General features: G+C 41.6%; 1 protein-coding gene across 1 annotated transcript in view; it reads right to left on the reverse strand.

The window, feature by feature from the left end:
* The window catches only part of LOC135231330 (uncharacterized), a 31,629-nt gene extending 14,815 nt beyond the window's left edge, over window positions 1-16,814 (reverse strand). Inside the window, exons 1-2 of the mRNA XM_064285175.1 lie at window positions 16,752-16,814; window positions 867-1,012 (exon numbers count right to left, since the gene is read on the reverse strand). Coding sequence (XP_064141245.1) covers window positions 867-1,012; window positions 16,752-16,814 — 209 coding nt within the window. The remainder of the gene's footprint in view (window positions 1-866; window positions 1,013-16,751) is intronic.
* Between the last annotated feature and the right edge of the window lie 10,665 nt (window positions 16,815-27,479).

The raw sequence follows: 27,479 nt of genomic DNA on the forward strand, positions 1-27,479 counted from the left end.
CTCGTTGGCTTGTGCTTTTTCTGGCTATTGCTTCTAGAGTCAAACCTCTTTTTAGTATCAAAATTTGCATGACTTCCTTTTTAACTTTGCTTCAACAGTCAGTCTTAAATCATGCAGGTATTGCTCGAGGTTTTCTTGAACAAGATGGCCTTGGGTTTAGACTTTATTTGCAGCTTTACAACAGAGTCCATATATATGTATCTAAGTACTACCTAATGCTTTTGGTTTTCTGTTGCTGTTTACTACCTCAGTTGCGGCTAGTGCCGCTATCATCTTCGTAACACTCACTGGAAAGATCTTCCAAGATAGGCTTAACATGGCAAGGATTTCTGAGCGTTCAGAGTTTTCACTACCATTCGTATTTTCACTGGTTTCAAGATTACACTTTCCTGCGTTTAACCCCTAATCGGTGTTCCTATCTGAAAACACGAGTTTCATTATGAATTACACTTCAAGGTAACGAAAGAAAGAGCTGTCGGCGGCGGTAAGCCGGGCCGAGCGCGTCGCCTAAGTTGGTAAACAAGCCCCGCGCAGGCGCAGTGGCAGGAGGTTAAAGTGGTCTGTTGGTAGCCAATGGGATTTTTCGTATAGTTAAAAGAGATAAAATTCTGGGACCTAATAAACTGTTTTTTTTTTTTTTTCCCTGCTTTTACATATATATTTGTTTGTTTCTGAAGAGCTAGCTGTGCAGCCTCCGGGGCCTCGGAGAGAAGTCCTTCGGAGAATTCCTCGGCCCTAGAGAACTGCAGCTAGCGTGCCGGCTAGTTGCGTTATCCTAATTTTGTCTCCCCTGAAGACCTTTTTATTTGACTACACCACTAATCCTTTGGGGCCGCAATTTAAATTAAAAAAAAAAAAGGTATTACAATGCCACATAAAACATTTCTACTCGCTGAGCTTCCCCAAACAACGCGAGAACTGTCTGCGCGAAAAGCGGGATTCCTCCTGCTACCGCTACCACCGCCACCGCCACCGCCACCACCGCGAATGTTTGTGCAAGCGTTTGACTAATCTTCAGCGAGCAAAAATTTCGAGAGTTTGCCCGGTTGCCAGGTGATAGTCAACTAAATTTGGCCCTCCAGGGAGGTGCGTCACATTGATCTGATTCAAGTACAGAACACCACACTTTTCGAGATTTTGTATAGTCGCCCCTTTGCATTACTTTTTGTTGGCTGTGAACTCTGTGAAAGGAGGAAGTTTAAACGAATCAAGTAGTAAAGGAGTGGGAGAGTTGGTCAAGGTTTTAAAATAAGGGTGACGACTTTTATGTGTTTGGAAATTCTGGGAGCAACATAAAGGAATTCTGAAGGGCCAAGGGATTTTTTTTCCTGGAATCCGAGAGGATGAGAATGTGAACTACGGTAATGCAGCGGGAAGAAGATGGGAAAATCTGAGAGGCAGATGAAGGCACTGTCTATATACAGCATAACCCAAGAGTTGAGACTAGAAGAACAGAGAGAACTGTTGGCATAAAACAAAGTTTTCCTTAGAATAGTGTGAAGCTATGTTGAGCAAATAATCCCAGAAGCTGGACTATATGAAGAAGAACAGGGCTTCAGGATTGGAGGAAGACTCATTAACACCCTGCATTATGCAGATGACACAACCTTGCTTGCTAAATGTGAAGAGGGCTTGAAGCACTTACTAATGAAGATCAAAGACCACAGCCTTCAGCATGGATTGCACCTCAACATAAAACAAAAATCCTCACAACGGGACCAATGAGCAACATCATAATAAACAGAGAAAAGATTTCATTTTACTTGGATCCACAATCAACAGCCATGGAAGCAGCAGTCAGGAAATCAAAAGACTCATTGCATTGGGTAAATCTGCTGCAAAGGACCTCTTTAAAGTGTTGAAGAGCAAAGATGTCACCTTGAAGACTAAGGTGCACCTGACCCAAGCCATGGTATTTTCAATTGCATCATATGCATGTGAAAGCTGGACAGTGAATAAGGAAGACCCAAGAAGAATTGATGCCTTTGAATTGTGGTGTTGCTGAAGAATATTGAATATACCATGGACTGCCAAAAGAATGAACAAATCTGTCTTAGAAGAAGTACAGCCAGAATGCTCCTTAGAGGTAAGGATGGTGAGACTGTGTCTTACATACTTTGGACATGTTGTCAGGAGGGATCAGTCCCTGGAGAAGGACATCATGCTTGGCAGAGTACAGAGTCAGCAGAAAAGAGGAAGACCCTCAACGAGGTGGATTGACACAGTGGCTGCAACAATGGGCTCAAGCATAACAACGACTGTAAGGATGGCTCAGGACCAGGCAGTGTTTCGTTCTGTTGTGCATAGGGTCGCTATGAGTCGGAACCGACTTGACGGCACCTGACAACAACAACAACATGCTGAAGAAAAATTGATGCCTTTGAATTGTGGTGTTGGCGAAGAATATTGAATATACCATGAACGAACAACTCTGTCTTGGAAGAAGTACAGCTGGAATGTTCTTTAAAAGCAAGGATAGCAGGACTTTGTCTTACTTTGGAGATGTTAACAGGAGGGACCAGTCCCTGGAGAAGGACGTCATGCTTGATAAAGAAGGAAGTCAGCAAGAAAACAGGAAAACTCTCAACGAGATGGATTGACACAGTGGCTGCAACAATGGGCCAGAACAGCAATTGTGAGGATGGTGCAGGATGGTCAGTGTTTTGTTCAGCTGTACATAGGATTACTACGAGCCAGCACTGACTCCAGGACACCTGACAGCAACAATAACATGCATGTTTATAAACAAGAAGGAAAAAATGCCACACATTTAGTCCATGCTGTTTAAGCTGAAATTTGGAAAGTCTGTGGGTGAGTGAGTGGAGTACATAGTACTGAGCAAGGACTGAGGTTGGGACTGGGAAGAGCAGCCAAGGTAACAGGAGTCAGAAATTTGGGAACTGTCTTGAAGGATCTGACTAATCTGACCTCTTTTTTCTCTCAGGACACGTGGACTATCTGTACAGGCATTGACTTTTGCCCTGCAGTATCTGAAAGGTAGCATCCAACACCTGAAGTGTCCTCTTCCCTTCCGATGGAATCTCGTGGCCCCTACTGCCACCCACTAATCCTACCCCTCAGCCAGAATGAAATGTGCATTTCATGGAGTGAAATGGTGAAATCTAGCCACCGAATTGCTCAGATATGCCACTGGTGGTTACTAAAATACATAATTCTAGCCTCTGCCCTCCCGGTTCACTAGGTATTAGGATTCATTTTTATACTGACAGCAATTCTCATTCTTCTGGAGGGAACTTTTAGTGGAAGAGCTGATAAGAAATCAGTACAGCTTCATCTATAAGGAAACCTAAATACGGAAGGCCACAGGATTGAAGCTAGCAGTGACAGAGAAGGATCCAGGTATTAATATATACAATGGAATTATTTCAACAGAGAGCTAGACATGATAGCCCCTTACCAAGAAGCTCTTCCTGGAGTACTTAATTTGGTTTGAGCAGCCTAAAGTGTATCCTGGGAGCTGGGCTGTTTATGTGGAGTTCATGAGAAAGTGCTGCAGGGAAAATCCATGAATGCCATAAAATAGGATGTTATGGATTGAAGCCTGGGTGTCTTATTTTTAGGGAATGGGATCATCCAGCTGTAAGAGGTATTACATCTCAGTATAGTATCACAGAAAGTGTGTGGAGTTGGGAATCTGGCTTGACATTTGACTCTAGAGTCTACCAATCACTCTGTGTGATCTGAGCCTCATTTTCTCTGTAAAATAAAGACAACAGTGCCTATCTGATAGGATGGTTGTAAAGACTAAGTGAAGTACTGTTGAAAAGACTATATGAGTTACTAACATAGAACTTGGCAAATAGCATGTGATCCACAAATGAGAGTTTCTTCCCTGAGTCTGCACCACATTTATGCATGCCACCTATCCATCAAATTGTGGGTACTTTATGGAGCATAAGTTCATCTGTATTTAGAGAGCCTTAAAGACAGGCTCTCAACCGTGCTTGTACATTAGAATCACATGGGGGCTTTAAAAAATCCTAATGCCCAGGGTTCACCCTAGACCAATTACATTGGAATCTCTGGGAACGCAGCCTGGACGTGAGTAATTTTTAAAGCTCTCCATTATGCTGCTAAGGTTGATTACTGAAGCTTTAGAGCTCCCCCCAGAAGAAGGAGAGAAGAAATTAGAACTGTGGTTTTAGACCACCTGATCTAGAAAACTTTCTGAAAGAATAATGGGTAGAGCTTGAGATATGCAGATAAGTAGAGTATTGTGAGCCATATTCAGGAGAGAGGCCGCTATGATAGGAGTGGGGTAAGTATCCTGATACGGGAAATGTCAGTGATAAGGCATTAAGATAGGTCCCAAGATCATACAGAATTTGCCGTGAAGATGGAGGACTTTGGCTCTCCCAAGTTGGTCCTTTGATTTAGCACAGTCATCACAGATGATGACGTCTTTATTGCTTTACCACATGGTAAATCTTGGGCCATTAGCAGAGCTGATGACAGTGGTAGGTGGTGTGGGGCAATCTTTTATACCTGCTCCATTGGCTGGGGAGGGGCATCAAGGCATGACTGGAGTGTGTGCATTTGGTTGTTCTTCTCCAGTGGAAGGGTGCATGTGGGACTGCATGTGCAGCAGGCCATTGATAATGAAGCCTCCTCCCATGTCTTATCTAGGTTAATACGGCAGCTCTGACCATACGAGTTGCTTTGTTGGTACTGATAGATGAAAAGATGAGGTTCAAGCCTTCATTTATAGCCTTTAAGTGAAGAGAGGATTGCTTGGAATAGAAGAGTTGGCAGGTCTGGGTCAGGAATTTGAGCTTCCAAGAGACAGTGTACTTTCTAGGAGGACAACTCTGGTTTCTAGGGATATAAGTAATTCAGAAGTTGAAACCACTATACCACTTTAGTTATGGGATGTAAAGACCCAAATGTAGCAGTAACAGCCAGGAATATCTTTTGCCGCATGGGATAACCTGTCTTTAATTGGGTCCTTTTTCTTGAGAAGAAGGCATGTATGAGTGAGAGACTAGATCCTAGAGTCTTTCTGGGACAGGAAGGCACATTGGAAGGACCGGTCTCTGTTTAAGATGATTCTTAAGACTTAGGACGAGCCAGGACTGGGGTCAAAGACAAGTTCTTGAGAACCTTTCTAGCCGTTGGAGGCCACTAGAAGTTTTGCACAGAAAACAAAGCAGAAAAGTGCTTGGGCTCAGCTGGAAAAAGACTATGGTTAGATCTTGTCTACTTTGTGGGATAACAAATGCCTGTTGGACTTTGTTCAAAAAGTTTCATCTTGTACTAATATGGAATTCTGGTCCTACATATAAGGAAGGATGCCAGGTCCATCTTTCTTCCTTCCTCTTTTTTGGGTGTTATAAAATTCTATGTAATTTATATGAGTTCAGTAATGAGACAGACTTCCCAGGACTCAAGTGGGCTTCTCTCTTGAATACAGTGTATTTGTTAATCTATGAAAGGTGGTTTGGGGCAGGTGCTTGGAAGCTTGATGATATAGTGGATCTTACAAAAATATGTCTGCCATTACTGCAGCTGTAGACTCCTGGAATACTGAATGGAGTGGTCCAAAATTTGACCATTATATAAGACTGGATATTTTCATTACTAACTAGAGGACCTTTTCTTAACTAAGAGTGACCAGAAAAAGTAATGAGACTGCTCAAGTTTTCATCCAGGGTTGGAAGAAGAACCAACAACTACGAGTGTTTTCAAAGGGATGGTTGAAAATAAAAATTAAGTTACTTGAGGTTTATCCCAGAAGTCATGCTTGTTCAATGTGCTAGAACATTATCATTGAGCACTTACTTTGGTTTTTAGATCCTGGAGGTAAAAAGATGAATTGGATGACATTCCTCCCCACAGGAGGCTATGAACACAATGCAGTGATATATGCAGTAACCTGTGAAAATTAAAGACGCATATACCAAAAAGGAAGGTATGAGTAACGTTGGAGGGGGAGGTGGAAGGGACAAAGCATCACAGGGAAGGTGAAATCCAGCAGGGTTTAAGAGAGGTAACGGGATGGAGTATTCACGAAGAGGAAAAGGCAGAGGAAGTTGTGCATCAAGCCTAAGCCGTGGATGCATGAAACGGCATGCTTTATGTGTGGGAGAACTACAAGCAGTGTGATGGGCCTGCATACTCAGGTGGCTGATTAAAATGGAGGTGAGATGGAGGTCATAGGTACTGAGGAGGTAAGACTGGGTCCCTTGGCGGCCTCACTAAACCAATTGCCATCGAGTTCATCCTGATCAGTGGTGACCCCATGTGTTTTAGAGTAGAACTGCTCCATAGGGTTTTCATGGCTGTGACCTTTTCCCACCCCCCACCAGGGGTTAGTTTTTTTTGTTTTATTTTTTATTGTGCTTTAAGTGAAAGTTTACAAATCAAGTCAGTCTCTCATACAAAAACTTGTACACACCTTGCTATATACTCCTAGTTGCTCTCCCTCTAATGATACAGCACACTCCACTCTCTATTTTCATATCCATTTGGCCAGCTTCTGAACCCCTCTGCCCTCTCATCTCCTCTCCAGACAGGAGCTGCCCACATAGTCTCATGTGTGTGACCTTTTTTAAACAGATCTCCAGGCCTTTTTTCTGAGGCATCTCTAAGTGTGTTCAAACTGCCATCCCTCTGGTTAGTACATAGCCCCACGTAGCGACATGCTTACTGTTTTTGCCACCCACGGACGGCAGGCTAGCTGTTGTTGTTAGGTGCTGTTGAGTCAGTTCTGATTCATAGTGATCCCACTGCAGTGAAATGAAACACTGCCCAGTCCTGTATCATCCTCACAGTCATTATGTTTGAGCTCGTTGTAGCCACTGTGTCAATCCACCTCATTGAGGGTCTTCCTCTTTTTTACTGACCCTCTACTTTATCAAGCATGATGCCCTTCTCTAGGGATTGGTTCCTCCTGATAACATGTCCGAAGTACATGAGACAATGTCTTACCATCCTTGCTTCCAAGGAGCTTTCTGGCTATACTTCTTCCAAGACAGATTTGTTTGTTCTTCTGGTAGTCCATGGTATATTCAATATTCTTGGCCAACACTATAATTCAAATGTATCAATTCTTCTTCGGTTGTCTTTACTCATTGTCCAGCTTTCACGTGTATATGAGGCTATTGAAAATACCCTGGCTTGGATCAGATGCACCTTAGTCCTCGAGGTGACATCTTTGCTTTTGAACACTTTAAAGAGGTCTTTTGCATGAGACCCCTTTCTCTAGTGGAGAATTAATGCAATTTTAAAAATATACACACATTTTATGATGCAGTCATTTCCTCCATCACTTATTTCCTCCCTCACCTTTCCGTTTTATAAAATTTTCCAACAGCCCCTGTTTAGAGAGTGCTGAGAGTACATCAGAGAGACCCTCCCTCCTAAGAATTTAGAATTGGAACACTGAAAGACCAGTTCAGTTAGATAGAAGCATTGAACTTGTAAGGACATGTAGATTTCAGAGCCAGCGCTGCCATTTGGAGACAATCATTTTGGGGCCAGATCAGCAGAACTAGCTTATTTCTAAAAGGAGGTAGGTGAATGCACCTAATGCAGAGAGAGAATCGGAGACGAGAGACCATATAGCCTCAGGGAGAAAGAGATGGAGTCTGTGGCTGTCTGGGCTCATGACACCTTTCTGGCTCCCTGTTTCAATCCCACCTTAGGTTTGGTTCCCACTTCCGGTCTTGAATTCCCTGAGTCTTTATAATAAATCCGTCTCTACCTAAGTGGCTTTCTTTTTTTGACTTAGACAACACAGTATTGTGCCTCCCTTTCTTGGTGTTCTCAGCCTAATAAAACCATATACCTTCCACATCAGGAACACAAACATGTAACAAGGCCGTTTATTTAACTCACTACAGCTCAGATATCCATGAAAAAGTAGGTATTTTATCTTGTCTAGAGTTTTTACCTGTGCATTAGTAATCCATTACAGTGTTAAAAATACCTCAAAACTTAATAACTTAAAACAATAAATATTTATTATGTCATACTTTTTGTGAGTCAAGAACTTGGGAGTGGCCTTGCCTGGCAGTTCTTGCTTGGGGGCTCTCACAAAGTTACAGTCAAGATGTTGGCTAGGATAATATAAAGAATGTGTTCAATATCCTACTTTGGTGGGCAGCATCTGGGGTCTTAAAAGCTTGTGAGTGGACATCTAAGATATATCATTGATCCTATCCTGTCTGGAGCAAAGGAGAATGAAAGAACAAAAGACACAAGGAAAATACTAGTCCAAAGGACTAATGGACTCCATGAACCACAGCCTCCACCACCCTGAGCCCAGAAGAACTAGATGGTGCTCAGCTACCACCACTGACCTCTTCGATGGGGATTACAGTAGAGGGTCCCCAAATGGAGCGGGAGAAAAATGTAGAACAAAATTCAGATTCACAAAAAAGACCAGGCTTACTGGTATAACAAAGGCTGGAGGAACTGCTGAGACTATGGCCCCCAGACACCCTTCTAACTCAGAACTGAAGCCACTCTTGAAGTTCACCTTTCAGCCAAATATTAGGCCTATAAAACAAACAATAACACCCGTAAGTAAGTAACGTGCTTCTCAGAAAAATCAAGTATATGAGACCAAATGGGCAAGGCCTGCCCTAAAGCAAAGATGAGAAGGCAGGAAGTGGCAGGAAAACCAGACAAATGGAAATGGTAAATCGGGGATGGGAAGGGGGAGGGTGCTGACACACTGCAGGGATTTTAACCAATGTGACAAAACAATTTGTGTATAAATTTTTAAATGAGAAACTAATTTGCACTGTGAACTTTCACCTGAAGCACAACAAAATGTTAAAAAAAAAAAAAACTATTGTAAAATAGCAGTAGGCCTATTCAAGAAATAGACCATGAAAAATAAAACAGACCCTCTGGGTTGCTTTCTCAGTTTTTGCCTTACTCAGTTGTATTAACGATTTTGCAAGATTAATTCCCAACCAAAACTTTTATATCATTTATAAAGAAAAGAATATGTCTGTAAAATATTGAAGACTTTAAGGAAAATCACTGCAGACAAGAAAAGTAAAAGTTGTTGGCTATGGCTGTAGTCACCTGAAGGCTTAACTGGGGATGGAGGATCTACATCCAAGGAGGCTCATTCACGTGGTTGGCTAATTCATGCTGGTTGTTGATGACAGGCTTTAGTTTTCCACAAGTGGGCTTCTCTACAGGGCAGCTTGAGTGTCCTGATGACATGATGTCTGGCTTTTCCTAGAATAAGTAATCGAAGAGGGAGAGAGCTGGGGAAACTCTCCTTATTATCACCTAGCCTTAGAAGTTACATAGAATCACTTGTGCCACATTCTGTTCATTAGAAACAACTCACTGTCTGATCCACATTCAAGGGGAGGAGAATTAGGTTTCACCTTTTGAAGTGAGGCATATCAAAGAATTTTTGGACATATTTAAAACCACCACAACCTGATAGGTTGCACCAAAAAAACAGAAACAACTCTGGAGTGTCCAATCCAGTTTTAGTATGCTGTTGTTAGGTGCCATCGAGTTGGTTCCAACTCACAGTGACCCTATGCACAACAGAAAGAAACACTGCCTGATCCTGAGCCATCCTTACAATCGTTGTTATGCTTGAGCTCATTGTTGCAGCCACTGTGTCAATCCACCTCATTAAGGATCTTCCTCTTTTCCACTGACCCTATACTCTGCCAAGCATGAAGTCATTCTCCAGGGATTAATCCCTCCTGACAACATGTCCGAAGTATGTAAGACGCAGTCTCGCCATCCTTGCCTCTAAGGAGCGTCCTGGCTGTACTTCTTCTAAGACAGCTTTGTTTGTTCTTTTGGCAGTCCATGGTATATACAATATTCTTTGCTGACACCACAATTCAAAGGCATCAATTCTTCTTGGGTCTGTCTTATTCATTGTCCAGCTTTCGCATGCATGTGATGTGATTGAAAATACCATGGCTTGGGTCAGGCACACCTTAGTCTTCAAGGTAACATCTTTGCTCTTCAACACGGAAACCCTGGTGAGATAGTGGTTAAGTGCTACGGCCACTAAGCAAAGGGTCAGCAGTTTGAATCCTTCAGGCACTCCTTGGAACCTCTATGGGGCAGTTCTACTCTGTCGCTCTGAGTTGGAATCTACTGGGTTTGGTTTTAAAATAGTTCAATTTAATCATTGAAATGATTCCTTTAGCTAGTATAAATCTCGTTTGAATAAAAATGTTTCATCTTTCGTAACGCCTCTAAAGGAGGTCCTGTCATCTTTTTTGAAGATGACATCCAGTTATATAGGAGGGGAGCTGTCTTAGGCTGGGTCCTCTAGAGACGCAAAACCAGTGAAGTGTGTAAATATTATATTAATGGCTTGCGCTCTTACAGAGACTGGATTATTCCCAGTCTGTGGGTCAAGATAGAGGCTTCTCCAGATTGACGTAGCCGCAGGGGGTGGCTAACCCAAGATCGGCAGGTCAGAGAGCAGGGCTGTTGTTCACAGACTGCGAAGATCAAGGAATCCCTAGATTGGCAGGCAAGACAACAGGTAAGCTGCCAGCTCAAGTACCAAGAACAGGAGGTCAGATGAACAGGAGCCAGCTGCAGGATCTGGAGTGAGCAAAAGCCCTGGAGCCTTGCCAGAAAGTCCACTAATATTCTATGCAGATCACACGCCCAAGGAAACTCCCTTTCAACTGATAGGCTGCTCACAGCAAATCTCATCATGGAGGTGATCACATTATATCAGATCTCATCTTGGAAGTGATCATGTTGTCATATGACTGCCAAACTCTTATCATAACTGCCAAACTACTGAGAATCATGGCCCAGCCAAGTTGACACACAACCGTAATGATCACAGGAGGTGACTTACACATCATTGTGGCATTGATGAGAGGGAGGATGCCCCCTGCCTTCATTCTAGACCTAGATTGTGCACTGGTTGGTTCCTTTAGGTTTCCTTCATGATATTCCTTGTCTTCCTCGCACTGGGGAATCTGCTGGTTTGTGATGCTGAAACCCTCGTTGGTGAACTCATAGCTTGTTCTTTGGCTTCAGCAAATCTCCCAGGGAGTACTGGCCACTTTCCTTTTACATATTCAGTTTTCCCTCATTCTTTGCTATGGAGTCACCTTACCTGGGCATCGCAGGCTCACAGTCAGTTTAGCATCTATGTTTCAAGAGAATGGAAGGTGTGGTATAGCTTACAATGCTATACTGACAATGCTGCAGGGGACTTATCAATGGCCAGAACAGCCATAGAAAGTGAGAGAATGAGGTGTGAGGATCCTAGACGATGGTCCCAGAAAGGGGAGCAAAAGCAAAGCCGCTTTGCCCAGAGGACTCCTGTCACCTAGGGCTAACTCATTGTGATAGGCAGAATAATAGCTCTCCAAAGGTGTCTATGCTCTAATTCCTGGAATTTGGGGATTTATTACCTCACATGGCAAAAGAGACCTTGAAGATATGATTAAGGAGCTTGAGATGGGGAGATTATGCTGAATTGTTCGTATGGGCCCAATCTAATCATATGAGTCCTTAGAAGAGCCTTTCCAGGCTCAGGTCAGAGGCAAATGCGACTATGGAAGAATGATCAGAGACATGCAAAGTTTTTGGTTTTGAAGATGGAGTAAGGGAATGTGGGCAGCCTCTAGAAGCTGGAAAAGGCAAAGAAACAGATTTTCCCCTAGAGTCTCCAAAAGGAATACAGTCAACACCTTGATTTTAGCTCAGTGAGACCGATGTTGGACTTCTAGCCTACCGAACTGTACCATAATAAATTTGTGTTTTCCCAAGCCACTAAATTTGTGGTAATATGTTACAGCTGCAATGGAATATAAATACACTCATATCCAACTTTGGCCTAGAAGGAGATCAAGCCTAGTGAGTGACTGCTTTGCTCTCCTTTCTCTCTCCTGTCACCCAGACCCAAAAAGGTAAACTCTTACTTTCAATTTTTCTTTGCTTCAGTTTTTGTCCTTGATCCACCACAGAGCAGTTTTTCATTACTTTTTCATGTTTATTCATACAAAAAAGTTGAAAGTACAGTAAATATCCATATACTCTTCACCTAAATTTACCAGTTGTTAAAGTTTTGCTTTATTTACTTTGCCTTAATATTTTTTATTGAACCATTTGAGGTTAAGATGCATGCTTCCTGACACTTTATCCTTAATACTTCAACATCTCCTAAGAAAAGGAAATTCTCCTAATAACCACAATTTCTTTATCACATCTAATATGAGTAACACTTTCATGATAACATCTGATAGCCAGTTCACATGCAGATTTCCCCAGTCATCCCCAAAATATTTTATAGTTATTTTATATCAACTCTCCTTCCCTCCCGAATCACCATCTAATCAAGATACAGGCTCTGCATTTGGTTGTTGTTAGTCTCTTTTCATCTATAACTGCACAGCTTCCAGCCATCTTATTTCATGACGTTGACTTTGATGGATCCAGGCTAGTTGTATTGTAGAATATTCTATAGTCTTGATTTAGCTGATTATTTCCTCATGGTGTCTTATAACTTGTTTCTCCAATATTTTTTAGCTTGAAGTTGTATATAGAGGTCTGATTAGATTAGATCCAGGTTAAATATTTTTAGAAAGAATACTTCATCAGCAAGGTCATATTGCTTCATGTTAGGCACGGAATTTCAGGCTGTCCCATTACTGTTGTTGTTAGGTGCTGTCAAGTCAGTTCTGACTCATAGCGCCCCTATAGGACAGAGTAGAACTGCCCAAGGAAACTTGGAAACTGCCCAAGTTTCCAAGGAGCGTCTGGGGGATCTGAACTGCCAATTTTTTGGTTAGCAGCTGAGCTCTTAACCACTGTGCCACCAGGGCTCCGTCCCACTATTAGTGATGCTCAGTTTAGTCACTTGGTTAAGGTGGTGATCCCAGTCCTAGCCTCTCCATTGAGAAGGGACACATTTCCTTTGCAGTTTGTAAGTAATCTACGAACATCCTCTTTCCCAGCAGCTTTTCATCTGTTGGTTTAAGCACCAATTGTGATCTTTACTGAATTAATTATTTCACTGGAGACCTTAAAAATGACAATTGTTAACTATAATATTCTGCATTTATTAGTTGGCATTCTCCTGCAAAGAAATGTTCTCTTTAGAAAACTACTTTAATCAATCTCTTGTCGGACAATTCGATAGTGGTTTGCTGTCAATATTTTTGAAAGCTATTGGAGAGCTGGTTTTTAAAAGGATTTGAAACTCAATTATTGGAGTCATTCAACTTCTCAGTACCATTCCCAATATTTCCAGTTGTTCCTTTGTTTGGTTCCCAGGGCCTTTTAAATCTAGGTAATTCACCATTGTAGGATTCAAGGCAAAAGGTGGTGAAAGGTTCACCATTATGTGGTAAAATGGAAGAAGAACTACTGGGTAGGAACCAAGAACCAGCACGGCACCTTGACTGCACTGGTTCTCAGTGACTAGCTAAAGGCATTTTGTAAGGGAATTTAGAGAAGGGCCTTCAAAATGATAGCCTGAATTTCAAGGCTGTTGTCTTGCTGCATGCTCTTAATTTGAATTTCAGAGCCCATTTCTCCCCATTTCTTTTGTAACTTGCAAACAGTGCCTCATTCCCCATCCTCAGATCCCTCATGCAGAGGAGAAAAAAAATCACATTAATCATTTTCAAAATATTTCTCCAGTTACCCAAGTGGCATGGGGTTATATGGGCTTGGGTAGGAAAAACTGTCTTTTATCTTATTCTAAATGGCCAGGGATAAGTTTGGTGATTCAAATTTAATATTTTTAAAACAGCATTAGTACATTACATAACATATTTCCTAGCTCTCCTTGATAATATTCTGGATTATGACTCCTTATAAAATTACTTTTATTATTTTATCATTTAGCCATGATGTACAGGTGCAGTCATCCTAACAGGAATAAACAATTTGGCCCTTTTTTTTTGTCTCAAACAGTTCAAAGCAATCTTTGTGGTTTCTCCTGTCGAAGGGCGATAGTAGTGAACCATGTCATGCTAAATCTACCAGTTAGTTTAGTCTGTTATTCATGATACAGAATCCACCCAGTGCCCTCGAGTCGATTCCGACTCATAGCGACCCTATAGGACAGAGTAGAACTGCCCCACAGAGTTTTCAAGGAGCAGAATAGTATAGTATAATGTGCCTACTCTGGAATTAGATTAAATGGTTCCAAATCTTAGCTCCCACACTAGCTGTGCAGCTTTGGGAACATGACTTACCCTCTCTGAGCTTCAGCTTCCTCCTCTGTAGAACAGAAATGTTAACAATAGCACCTCTTATCTCACTGGGTTGATAGGAGGATTAAATGATGTCATGTATGTAAACACATGTGAAATGTTAGCTGTTGTTGTTATTATTGACTAAGAGTAGAGATGATATCCAAGTCACCAGCCTCCTGCTCTCTAAGGATTTTTTTCAAATTTTCTGAAAGTGGGGAATGTTAGAATTCGCAAAGTTGAATTTCTCTGTGAGTCTTACATAGAAAAGCTAGAATTGACCTGATTCTTCTCCTGAAATAAGAGTAGAAATCTTAAGCTATGGGTGTGTGAGCCAGGAAGGAGCTTCAATTTCTTGAAATTATACTCTAGCTCCCCTATGTTGCTTCTTTTCTTACAGAGTTTACATTTCTGCACATTACGAGTCAACATTTATCTCACCACAATAGATATTCAGAGTTGCCTTGGTTAGGACACTTAGTTCAAAAAAATCAATTGTAAACGAGCCTTATGAGACAAATGTATAGCTAGTTTAGATTCCTGATTTGAGCTATTCCAAATGCTAACTAAGGGATTTATTTTATTAATGAAATTTGTATTTATTTTAAATATTTATCAGTTCACATTCAAAAATATTTATCTTTCCTCCTTTCAAAATTGTAAAGCTTTCATAAATTATTCCTAGTGTCACCAATCAGGTGTGGTTCTAAAATATCTCCCACTTACGGTTGTTAGGACTTAGATGAATGGCTTCCCAAAAGTCAAAATTCCCAGCCTAAGGAGAAATATGTTTCTTGTGTTCTTCCCACCACTCTGAGATGGAAACCCATGGCCAGTCTGTGAAGCTGGCATTTTCATTCATTTGGACCTAAGTAGCTTCTTCAGGAAAGAAACAGTGGAGGATGGAGGGAGTTACAATTGCAGTGTCCATACTAATTCCTAGAACCCTTTCAAGATTTAGGGTCAGCAACAATCCAGTAATGAAAGGACCCATTAGGTAAAGTTGGCTCTGAAAATGCTCATTGAAAATCCTCCTCAGCAATTCTATCCTTTTCCCTCTTCCTTTCTTTAGTCAGCAGGGTCCCATGGTGACCGGTTTTGAAAGAAATCCTCCTTTTCAGCAGTTACCTAGTACCATGGCAACTGGGACGTAAGCAGAGCAGGATAGACCCCACACAAAACAGCTCCAACCGGGCTCCCTCTCTGCCCCTCTAATTTAGCCCTGTCTGAGGCCTGGGGATTGGGCTGAAGGCATCTAAACATGTCCTACCAAGAATCCATACATATTTCTCTGATTTTGCCCATAAGCATAGCTATATGGGCATATATTAAACTACGTTATGAGAATTCCTGCTCCCCCTCCCCCCCAAAAAAGAACGTATTTAAAGGGTGGGAATGGGTGGTGGGACAGGGACAAGCAGGTAGGCTTTTGGGTTTATATAGTGAGATATGAAAGCTATTTTGTGTTCATAAGGTAGCAGTAAGTTGATGTTAGGGAAAGTGAGAGCCCTAGATATATGGCCTGGTCTGTATTTTGGCACAATACCTCAAGGGATATTTTTAAAATATTCAAGTACCTTTAAAATAGACAAACGACTTTAACAAATACTGAGGGGGTGTAATGCTGTCCGTGGTGCTGAACACTCGATTGTCCCAGATGGTGGTAAGGGGGCTCCGGCGTGCGGTTAAGGAACAACTTTGCTTTTCAGGGTACTAATGAGAGGGCTGGGGAGAAAGGATCTTTTCCTTCCCATACCGAGCAACTCTGAATGCCCAGCACAAAGCCTTCAGGTGAAAAAATAAAAAAAGTGGAGAAATCTGAAGGTTTTGGTAGTTGAATCTTCCCCTTTTCATATGGAGATTTTTGGTCAGAGCCAATCAGGTCAGAGATTTCTGCTGCTTTGCTCCTGAAAGAAAAAGTGGGGGCAGGAAGAGAGAAGATGGCCACATTTTCCCCTTAAGCCACATGATCCATCTCCCATGTGACACATTCCAGAGCCTTGGAAAGAAGAAGGGAGGGGCACCAAGCGAGTGGGGCTGGGGGCGGGAAGATGGTTTAACAGTCAACCCTGCACAGCGTCATCTTGTCTTCCTACCAGGAAGCAGGCTGTGAGCCAAGGGGAAGGCAAAGGACAGATATGAATGTCTTCCCAAGCTTACTTGGTGGTTTATGGCATTCTCTAAACTCCTATGCAAGGGCTATTGCTGACCAAGAAGACCCAAGGAGACGTTCTCCGATATCAAGTCCAGATAAAGGTATGTGATAAAGATCCCGCGGGATCGCGGCTGAATTTTGGCTCAAAGGACATAATACCTTTTTTTTCCCCAGGCAGTTTGGAGATTTTGCCCTGACTTAGATGCTGGTTAGGGGCTTCTAGATTTGTTACAGGTTCAGAAAAGATGCCTAGGTAGTTCTGTAAAATGAATAATTTACCAAAGTGCCGGTTGAAGAAAAATTGGATGGGCATTTGTGTATAGTGATAATGAATAAAACAAAGCATTCATTGATAAAAAGGATTTTTTTTCCCTCTGAATACCGGAGAGAGGGAAAAATTATATTACCGAGACCAACGAGATTTCATTTTCACTGAAATAAAATCTTGTTTCATCGCTTTTCACGCCCATGTTCCCAGAGGTTATTGGCAGTGGCTTAGGGAGCCTGAGTGGGCACGCATGCCGTTGTTTTGTGCTATGCGCTCATCCTCCTTCTGATGTTCCTGGTACCAGGAGTGCTTGTGATTGCTCCCAGCTCTGGCCGAGGATAGTAGAGACAGTCACAGAATTCCAAATCTTATAAAATTGCTGCCAAGAAGGCCTCTGGGAAGTTCTCAAAGGAATCTACCAAAGTTACAGGCTAAAATAATCTGCCATGGACAGAAATCTTGGCATCTTTAGTCGTTTCTACCCAATACGAAGAGGGGAGTCTGCAAATTTAAATTTTATTTCATCTTTCACAGACACAAAGTTTTTCATATGTGCAAGGCTCTGCTCTAAGCACCAATAATCATTCGTCTAATCTTTACAATAACCCTATGAGGGAGGTATTATTATTACCTGCATTTTACAGATGAAGAAACTGAGGCACAGAGAAGCTAGGGAACTTTCCCAAGGTCACACAGCAAATAGTAGGGCCAGGAGGTGGACCCAAGAAGCTTGATTCCGAGTCTGTGCTGTTAACCACTGAACATTCTGCCTCCCTACTCCTTTTATTTCAAATGATGTCAACAGTTTGGCTGCCTCAGAAATTTTTTTTTCTACTGACCCTCCTGGAAGATTGAATCAGTTTGCTCTGCTTAAACAGATCCCCAGTGAAATACATATTTAATCTTGAATTATCCCGACAGTCACATTCTGTACCCCCAAATAACTCATTAAGTAATTGCCTGTTCTTCCCTTGTACTGTATAGATATTTGGTAGTAAAACATGATGTTACTATGGTGACCAAGTGATGTCTAAAGGAAAAAAAAAAATCTAGAATTACATCGTGGTTGATATTTTTTTAATTGAACCTGGAAATATTCTTCTATCCTCAAACCCTGGTAACAAGACTGGCTTAAGCGTATTGTGTTTAAAGACACTTACCTGGTTCTGAAGATAAAATAAATAGATTAAAAGCTTCTTTCAAATTACACATACAAACTCTGATGTCAAATCTACTAGATTTATTGTTTTAAAATAATGTATATCATTACACTTCAAAATAGATCGTAAATTATTCTAGATTTTTAAGGGTAAAAGAGGCAGTTTGTCAGGATTTTTTTTTTAATTGTGGTAAAACATATATAAAGGAATTTAATGCTGGAAATTTCTGAGAGGTAAGTATTCCAGGGTTTTGAACTAGTTCAAACTGATTCAGTCATGGCCAATAGCTGAACGGATCTGAATTTTGTTTTATTTTTATTGGGTTTTAGGTGAAAGCTTACAGTGCAAATTAGTCTCTTCTTCAAAAATTTATATGTACTTTTTTTGGTAACATTGGTTGCAATCCCCACAATGTGTCAGCACTCTCCCCCTCTCACCCTGGGCTCCCTATGTCTATTGGTCCAGTTTTCTTGTCCCTTGCTGCCTTCTTGTTTTTACTTTTGGGCAGATGTTGCCCATTTGATCTCATAAGCTTGACTGAACTAAGATGCGTGTTCCTCATGTGTGCTATTGTTTGCTTTATAAAAGACCCAAACCAAACCCACTGCCATCGAGTCGATTTCGACTCATAGTTTGTTTTGTAGGTCTGTCTGATTTTTAGCTGAAAGGTGGACTTTGGGAGTGGCTTCAGTTCTGAGTAAGCAGCGTGTCTAGGGCCCATAGTCTTGAGGGGGGGTCCTCCAGTCTCTGTCAGACCAGTAAGTCTGGTCTTTTTTGGTGAATTTGAATTTTGTTCTACATTTTTCTCCAGCTGTGTCTGGAACCCTATATCGTAATCCCTGTCAGAGCCGTCGGTGGTGGTAGCTGTGCACCATCTAGTTCTTCTGGGTGAATTTTTACAATTTGGGTGGTCTGGATCAGTAACTGGAACAGAAAAAATTACAGATCAAAGCCCTGAAATGGTAGACTCGGAAGAGGTGTAATGAGTCCTTTCAGGAGCCTAATGCATGAGATTGGATTATTGCTAGGACTATGGAGAGCGACATACATTCAGAGTGGAGCAGTCAGCCGCCATCTTTGAGCAGGACACCGTTTCCTACTCTGCTCAAAATTCGACAGGCAAGAGATTAGGTTGCTGTGCAATGTGCTACGTTGCCCTTGTTTCTAAGAGGGAGATTAAGTTTCTAGCAAGGCCTCAACCTGTAATTCTTTCCATTCTGGTTACCATTCTGATTCACTCAAATTCTAAAAATTCAGGTCTGTTGTGGTATCGCTTCCTTGGCCATGACTGAATTGGGAAGAACCAGTTTGAAGCCCTAAATTATTACCACCCTTTGGTCTGTGTAGATTCCCCTCTGGCCCTTGACAATAAATGATGACTGGTCTCATTCCTGTATGCTGTGGGAAAACTAAGACAAGCTACTAGGTCTAAGATACAAAGAGACAGAAAAGGAACAGGAATCTCAAATATGTGTAATTCTTTACTAAATGAGGTGCTTCCATTCAGGGTTTCATTGCTGAGTTGACTCTGAGGAGTATCCCCTGCATTACCAAACTTTTGTCCTTTAGATTAAGTCTTTGATCCCTGCTGAAATCTACATTTCCTCGGGGCAAGTAACACTTGTACTATATCATGGTCACCTGAAGTGAGCTTCTTGAGAGAAGGGACTTTATCCTTCCATCTTTGTACTTTTAGCACTTTGCGCCGTGTCTGGTTTATGGTAAGCTCTTGCTCAGTTTATACTTTTGCATGAAGAAGAGGGAGACTCTAGACTGACAGCGTTCTGCTGGAGCCAAATTGGGGGCCCATGCCTATTTCGTTTTGCATATAGGGAGGACAATAAAGAGGCAAATGTGTAGTAAGAAAGATCTTGGTAGTAGTCAAAATTATTCCTAAAGTTTATATGTGGTAGTCATGGCTGGCCCTGGAGCAGTAGCAAACTAGGGTTCAGGAAGTATTTATAAATTCTTTCTTGGGGATCACCAATCCCCCTGATATTTTTATTAATACCTAACGTAAAGTTCTTATGATATTTTTATTTATATCTAGATGGAGGCACCCCTAACAGTCTCTTTTCCTCTGTTACTTTGCCGGACACCATTTCCTGACTCTGAAACAGTTTATCTTAGGGTTGAGAGTGGATGACTTTAGGTCCACACCTGCCCTAGGCTGTCCACTCCTAATCCAAGCTCCTAGTCCCCAGAACACTCCATAGAGAGCTCACAGGACTGCAGGACTCCTCCCTAGAGAACCCTGGGGTCTTCAGTGTCAAGTATGAGTTGGGGCCAGACTGCCTTTCCAAACCATGGCAGTTAGGAACTGAATGCAAAGGATTGTCTCAGGGCATATTGAAAGCATGTTTAGGATTTGAGTTCAAGGTAGCAGGCTAACTAGGCTTAAAATAGTTCCCTCCTAATAGTGTATGCAAATGTAACTCATTCCATTATCTTCCGTGTAACTAAATCATTAAGGAGAGGAAGATGGGGCATTCTTCATAAGCCACAGGTCCTTGAATCCTACCAGTCACGCTCCTTTGCCCCAGTGTTACCTGCAGAGTGAGCTGCAGAAAAGAAACAATAGCACTGCTGCAAGCACAGAACAGCTGGGGAGGGCTGCATGCCCAATACACATGCACGCACACGCACGCAGCCTTCTCTGATAAGCAGGGCTAGTGCGCATGAGAGACTTAGATTTGGAAGCCTATATGGGCTTCCTACTCATCCCTTTGAAATCTAAAAGGGAGAAACCTACTCAACCAGCTGAATGAGAGAAGATAGAATACACAGAGAAAGTGGATAGTTTTCCTGTTGAGGTGAGTCCTTGCCAGGTATGCTTTCTACTTGGGGGTTAAGAGTGCAAGAGGAATTAGGATGAAGGTCCATGAGCCTTGTTATGGATTGGATTGTGTCCCCCCAAAATGTGTGTCAACTTGGCCTTGATTCCTAGTATTGTGTGACTGTCTACCATTTTGTCATCTGATGTGATTTTCCTATGTGTTGTAAATCCTACCTCTATGACGTTAATGAGGCAGGATTAGAGGCAGTTGTATTAATGATGCAGGACTCAATTTATCAGATTAGGTATTTTCAGTCAATCTCTTTTGAAATATGAAAGAGAGACGTGAACAGAGAGACAGGGGGACCTCATTACCACCAAGCAAGAAGAGCCAGGAGTGTGTGTTCTTTGAACTGGTGGGTTCACTGTGCTGGGAAGCTCCTGGACCAGGGGAAGGTTGATGACAAGGACCTTCCTCCAGAGCTGACAGAGAGAGAAAGCCTTCACCTGGAGCTGACACCCTGAATTTGGACTTCTAGCCTACCAGACTGTGAGAGAATAAATTTGTTAGAGCTATCCACTTACGGTATTTCTGTTACAGCAGCACTAGATAACTACTATAGCACGGATGAAGGAAACAAGGGCCTGCCTGTCTTTCAGTCACAGTAACTTGGCCTGCAAGTGTACCCTGAAAGTCAGGCCCTGCCAGTCAGATTATCAAATCCTTTCTTTCCTACAGTGTATGTGTGCTGGGGTGCGGGGGTGGGGGGAGACGAGGGCATAGAGAGAAAGACCAGAATGTGGATGCAGTTTCTCCACTATGGACCAAGGCGGAAAAAACAAACAAAAAAGGAATGAGAGGGAAGGTGTCCTCTCCAAGAGGACAGTCCAAAAACTAAAAGGGGGGTTACCATGAGTATATTTTCCCATTTGCAGAGTCATTTTCTCTTGGTTAAACCTTTAAAGCAATCATCCGGAGACTTTCGTTTAGCACACTCTCCTAGGCACTAGATGTATGCCGCGTTTAATCCTCATAGCAGTTCTGTAAGATAAGTATCCTCAGCCCCAGTCATGCCTACCCGAAGCTCAGAGAGATTAACCTGCCCAGAGTCACACACAGCAGGGTCTCTCTAAGTCTGTCTGTTTTTACTATATTACAAGTGAAGTTCTTCCTGCATTCTTTAAAATGTACATATATATGTATATATCTGGATAGTAAATGAATACAAATAATAGTTTTAGGAAAATATGGAGAAATATTAAAGTACAATGAAGAAAATAAAAATCTTGCCACTTACAAACAACCACTTTTAAAATTTTGGTGTATTTCTCCCCAGTCTTTTTCAACGCATATAATGATAACAAAAACATTTGTTGAGCACTTACTTTGTTCCAGGCGTTGTTCCAGGCATTGTTCTTAGCTCCTTCCTTGTGTAACTCATTTTATTCTCACAATGAAACAATGAGGCGGGTAGTGTTATTATCCTAATTTTACAGATGAAGACACCCAGTGAGAACAAAGATGTTAAGTAGCTAGCTGAAGGCTACACAGACGGTAAGTGATTTGAAACCCAGGCAGGGCAGTTTTAGAGCAGGACTTCTCAACCTCACCATTATTGGCATTTTGGGCCAGATAATTCTTTCTTGTGGTAGGTGCCTTGTGCATTGCAGGATGTTTAGCAGCATTGCTGGCCTCTACCCACTAGATGTCAGTAGCGCCCCCCAATCCCCACAGTTGTGACAAGAAAAAATGTCTCTAGACATTGCCAAATGTTCCCTGGGGGGCAAAATTATCTTTAACTGAGAATCACCACTCTAGAGCCCATGCTCTCAACGCCTACACTATACAGCCTCTTCATATTTAAAATGCACATGGAGTGGAATGTCAGTGGCTTTTGTTGTTGTTAGGTGCCATCAAGTCGATTCCAACTCGTAGTGACCCTGTGTACAACAGAATGAAACACTGCCCAGTCCTGCGCCATCCTCACAATTGTTACTATGCTTGAGCCCATTGTTGCAGCCACTGTGTCAGTCCATCTCATTGAGGGTCTTCCTTTTTTTCACTGACCCTGTACTTTACCAAGCATGATGTCCTTCTCCAGGGACTGATCCCTCCTGATAACATGTCCAAAGCATGTGAGACGTAGTCTCACCATCATTGCTTCTAGGGAGCATTCTGGTTGTACTTCTTCCAAGACAAATTTGTTGCTCCTTCTCGCAGTCCATGGTCTAGTCAATATTCTTCGCCACCACCACAGTTCAAAGGTGTCAGTTCTCCTTCTTTGGTCTTCCTTATTCATTGTCCAGCTCTCGCAGGCATATGAGGCAATTGAAAACAACATGGCTTAGGTCAGGTACACCTCAGTCCTCAAGGTGACATCCTTGCTTTTTAAACTTTAAAGAGATTTGCAGCCGATTTGCCCAATGCAATGTGTCTTTTGACTTCTTGACTGCTGTTTCCATGGGTGTTGCTTTTGGATCCAAGTAAAATGAAATCCTTGACAATCTCAGTCTTTTCTCCCGTTATCATGATGTTGCTTATTGAGTGGATTTTTGTTTTCTTTATGTTGAGGTGTAATCATACCAAAGGCTGTGGTCTTTGATCTTCATCGGTAAGTGCTTCAAGTCCTCTTCACTTTCAGCAAGCAAGGTTGTGTCATCTACATAGTGCAGGTTGTTAATGAGCCTTCCTCCAATCCTGATGACCTGTTCTTCTTCATGTAGTCCAGCTTCTTGGATTATTTGCTCAGCATACAGATTTAATATGTATGGTGAAAGGGTACAACCCTGTCACACATCTTTCCTGACTTTAAACCACACAGTGTCCCCTTGTTCTATTTGAACAACTGCCTCTTGATCCACATACAGATTCCTGCTTTATAAGATCATAAATAGAAGATTGCTTCCAGGAAAAAAAAAAATCTGTACCGTTTGTCTAGTACTTAGCTTTTGCTTACCCATATTTTTGGTCACTCTAGTATTCACCTCATGGTCTCTGCACACTATTTCTTCTGGATCTTTGGGCTTCCACTCCTGCTACTCTGTCCCTATATCCTCAATTCTAATTCCTGAAAGAGAAATAATCTGATTGGTCCACAGCATTCATGCGTGGACAGGCAACTTCATAGGCCATTGGTCAGTTTACAAGTTGCTCCTTCTTGAGTAGATAGATGCCCACCCCTTATCCAATCAACTATGCACCATGGGGTCAATTACTACAGAATATAGCTCCTGATGCTTAACAAGTTACATAGGTCAGTTTGTCCCAGTAAAGAATCCCTAACAAGCAGACTAAGCATCAAGCTTTCAGAGCTTGATGCTTCTTCCTGTCATTTCTCTCTTCCTTCTCGTCTTTACCATTGATCACCTTCTTCCATTGGTCCAAAGTTTTTTATTCCATAGCCTATTAAAGATTTTCTGTAGGGTCACTATGAGTTGGAATCGACTCGGCAAGTTTAGTCTTGGTATTCTATCCCATTATATACACACTCATGCACGTGCACCCCCTCCTAAAATGTGACATTCTTTAAAAAAAGCATTACACCTGAAAAAAAACAAAAAAAGGAAACAACCTTAATGTCTAACGAGTGGGGGAAAATTAAATAAATTATGGTAGATCTGTACACTGCAATATTATGCTGTCAAGTTTTTTTTAATTGAACTTTAGATGAAGGTTTACAGAACAAACTAGTTTCTCCTCAAACAGTTAGTATACACATTGTTGTACGACATTGGTTAACAACCCCAGGACATGTCAACACTCTCCTTGACTTCCCTCCTACTTCCCAGTCCCTGCCCCAGGGCTGGTGTGCCTCTTCAGTCTTGTTTTCTTCCTTGGGCCTCTTCAATCTTTGGCTGAAGAGTGAACCTCAGAAGTGGACTAATTACTCAACTGAAAGGGTGTCCAGGGGCCATACTCTCAGGGTTTCTCCAGTATCTGTCAGGCCAGCTAGTCTGGTCTTTCTTTTTGAATTAGAATTTTTTTCTACATTTTTCTCCAGCTCTGTCCTGGACCGTCTATTGTGATCCCTGTCAGAGCAGTCAGTGGTGGTAGCCGGGCACCATCTCGTATTGGACTCAGTCTGGTGGAAGCCATGGTAGATGTGGTCCATTAGTCCTTTGGACTAATCTTTCCCTTGTGTCTTTAGTTTTCTTCATTATTCCTTGCTTCCAAAGGGGTGAGACCAGTGGAGTGTCCTAGATGGCCGCTCACAGGCTTTTAAGACCCCAGACGCTACTCACCAAAGTAGAAGGTAGAACATTTTCTTTATAAACTGTGTTACGCCAATTGATATGCTGCCAATTTTTTAAATGAAGTAAAGCTTTATGGTACTTCTAAATATATTCTTAATATGTTACAAGGGGAAAAAGCAAAATTGGGCCAATACATATAGCATGATTTCACTTTTTAAAATGTGTATGTAAAAATGTTTTTTGATGTATAAAATAGAAAATACTTGTAAAAGATACACACTAAACCATTATTACAGATTATGTCTGGAGAGTAAAACTCAATAGGTGGAAGGGGGTGTCGTAGTTATCTAGTGTTGTTATAACAGAAATACCACAAGTGGGTGGCTGTAACAAACAGAAATTTATTTTCTCACATTTAGGAGGCTGGAAGTTTGAATGCAGCCTCAGTGGCCCCAGAAAGTCTGAATTCTATGAGAATTTAAAATTCTGTTCCACTTTCCCCCTTTTGATCAACATTCTTCTTTAGGATCTTTGATCAAAACATTCAGTTATGGTAGCCAGGCACCATCTAGTTCATCTGATCTCATGGAACCATTTAGGCACTCATTCCATTCCCTTCTCCTATTCCTGACTGTCTTTCTCTGTTGCTCCAGGCAACTAGAGACCAATTGTTGTACCTTGGATGGCTGCTTGCAAGCTTTTAAGACCCGGGGCACTATGTATTGAACTAGGAGGTAGAACAGAAACACTAAACACATTATTAGGACAATTAACTGGGATGTCCCTTGAAACCATGACCTAAGCCTCCAAACCAAGAAATCAAATCCCATAAGGTGCTTGGTTGTATATAAGCAGGCTTAGCAGTGACTTTTTTTTTTTTTTTGTAGATATATATATCACACAACATTTGCCAGCTCAACTTTTTACAGGTGTAAACTTACAGCCATCAGTTATATTAATCAGCTGTACAACTCTTAGCCTTAAACAGTGTGAATTTTTCATTACCATAAACAGAAATTGAATGTTCCATAAGCAATGACTCACCTTCTCCCTCTCTCCCACCCCTGATAACTACTAATAAATTTTGGTTTCTATACATTTACCAGTTCTTGTTTTTTTTATATAAGTAAAGTCATACAATATTTGTCTTTTTGTGGTTGCCTTATTTCACTCAGCATAATGTGTTCAAGCTCCATCCATGTTGTAGCATGTATCAGGACTTCATTTCTCTTTCTAGCTGAGCAGTATTCCATTGTATGTATGTACCACATTTTTTTAATCCATTCATCCATCGATGGGCATTTAGGCTGTTCCCACCTTTTGGCTATTGTGAATAGTACTGCAATGAACACTGGTGTACTATGTCTGTTCATGTTGCTGCTTTTGGTCTCTTGGGTATATTCCTAGCAGTGGGATTGCTGGGTCATATGGTAGTTCTATTTTTAGTTTTTTGAGGAGCTACCACACTGTTTTCCACAATGGCTGTACCATTTTGCCTTCCCACCAGCAGTGGATAATTATTCCAATTTCCACACATCCTCTCCAACATTTGTTATTATTATTTTTTTTATCTTAGCCATTATAGCCATTCTAGTGGGAGTGAAATGGTATTTCATTGTCTTTTTGATTTGCATCTCCCTCATGGCTAATGACATTGAGCATCTTTTAATGTGTTTGGTGGCCATGTGAATACCCTCTTTGATGAAATGTCTGTTCAAGTCTTTTACCTATTTTTTGACCAGGTTGTTTGTGTTTTTGTTATTACATGGGGTTTTCATTGGCTAATTTTCAGAAGTAGGATATCAGGCCTTTCTTCCTAGTCTATCCTAGTCTGGAAGTTCTGCTGAAACCTGTCCACCGTGGTGACCCGGCTGGTATTTGAAATACTGGCGGCATAGCTTCCAGCATCACAGCAACATGCAAGCCACCACAGTACAACAAACTGAGAGACAGGTGGCAGGCTTAGATATCTAGTGGAAATTAAGTTTCTCCAAAATAGAATTATGGGTTTCCAGCTACCCAGTTTTTTCCCCTCAGACCCTTAAAGCTAGGATTTGTCCCCATCCTTAATTCTATCACACATCAGTAAATCTTGTTGACTCTGTCTCCAAAATATTTTCAATATTCATCTATTTTTTTTTTTCCACCTACACTGCTACCACACTGGTCTAAGCCACCATCATTTCTTACCTAGATGATTGCAATCGCTTCCTAACTGGTCTCCCCACTTATACTCTTGGCTACCTACACAGCAACTAAAGTTGTGTTTTTAAAACATAAATCAGGTCATATTCATATCACTTCTTTGATTAAAACCTGCAGTGAATTTCACTGCAATAAGAATAAAATCCATGGCCTATAATGTCCTACGTGATCTTACCCCTGATTATATCAGGTGCCATATTCTTCCACATTCATATGCTCCAGCCACTTAACAAGCTTATTCCTGCCCTAGGTCTTTGCACTTATTGTTCCCTCTGCCTAGAATGCTATTCTAGTTTTTGCATGGCTGGCTTCCTGTCATTGGGGTTTCAGCTCCAGTGTCACCTCTTCAGAGAATACTCCTTTGACCAATCCATCTAAAATAAAACCCCAATACAGTCAGGATGCTTCCAGATGCCAATAACAGAAAACTCAAAGTAGCTTAAGCCATAAAGACATTTATTGCATGTTTAATAAGATGTGTGGAGGTGGGTATTCTAGCAGCCCCACAATGTCAGGGCTCTAGTTGGTATAT

Source organism: Loxodonta africana, chromosome 4, assembly GCF_030014295.1.
Source record: "Loxodonta africana isolate mLoxAfr1 chromosome 4, mLoxAfr1.hap2, whole genome shotgun sequence".
Classification (NCBI taxonomy): Eukaryota; Metazoa; Chordata; class Mammalia; order Proboscidea; family Elephantidae; genus Loxodonta; species Loxodonta africana.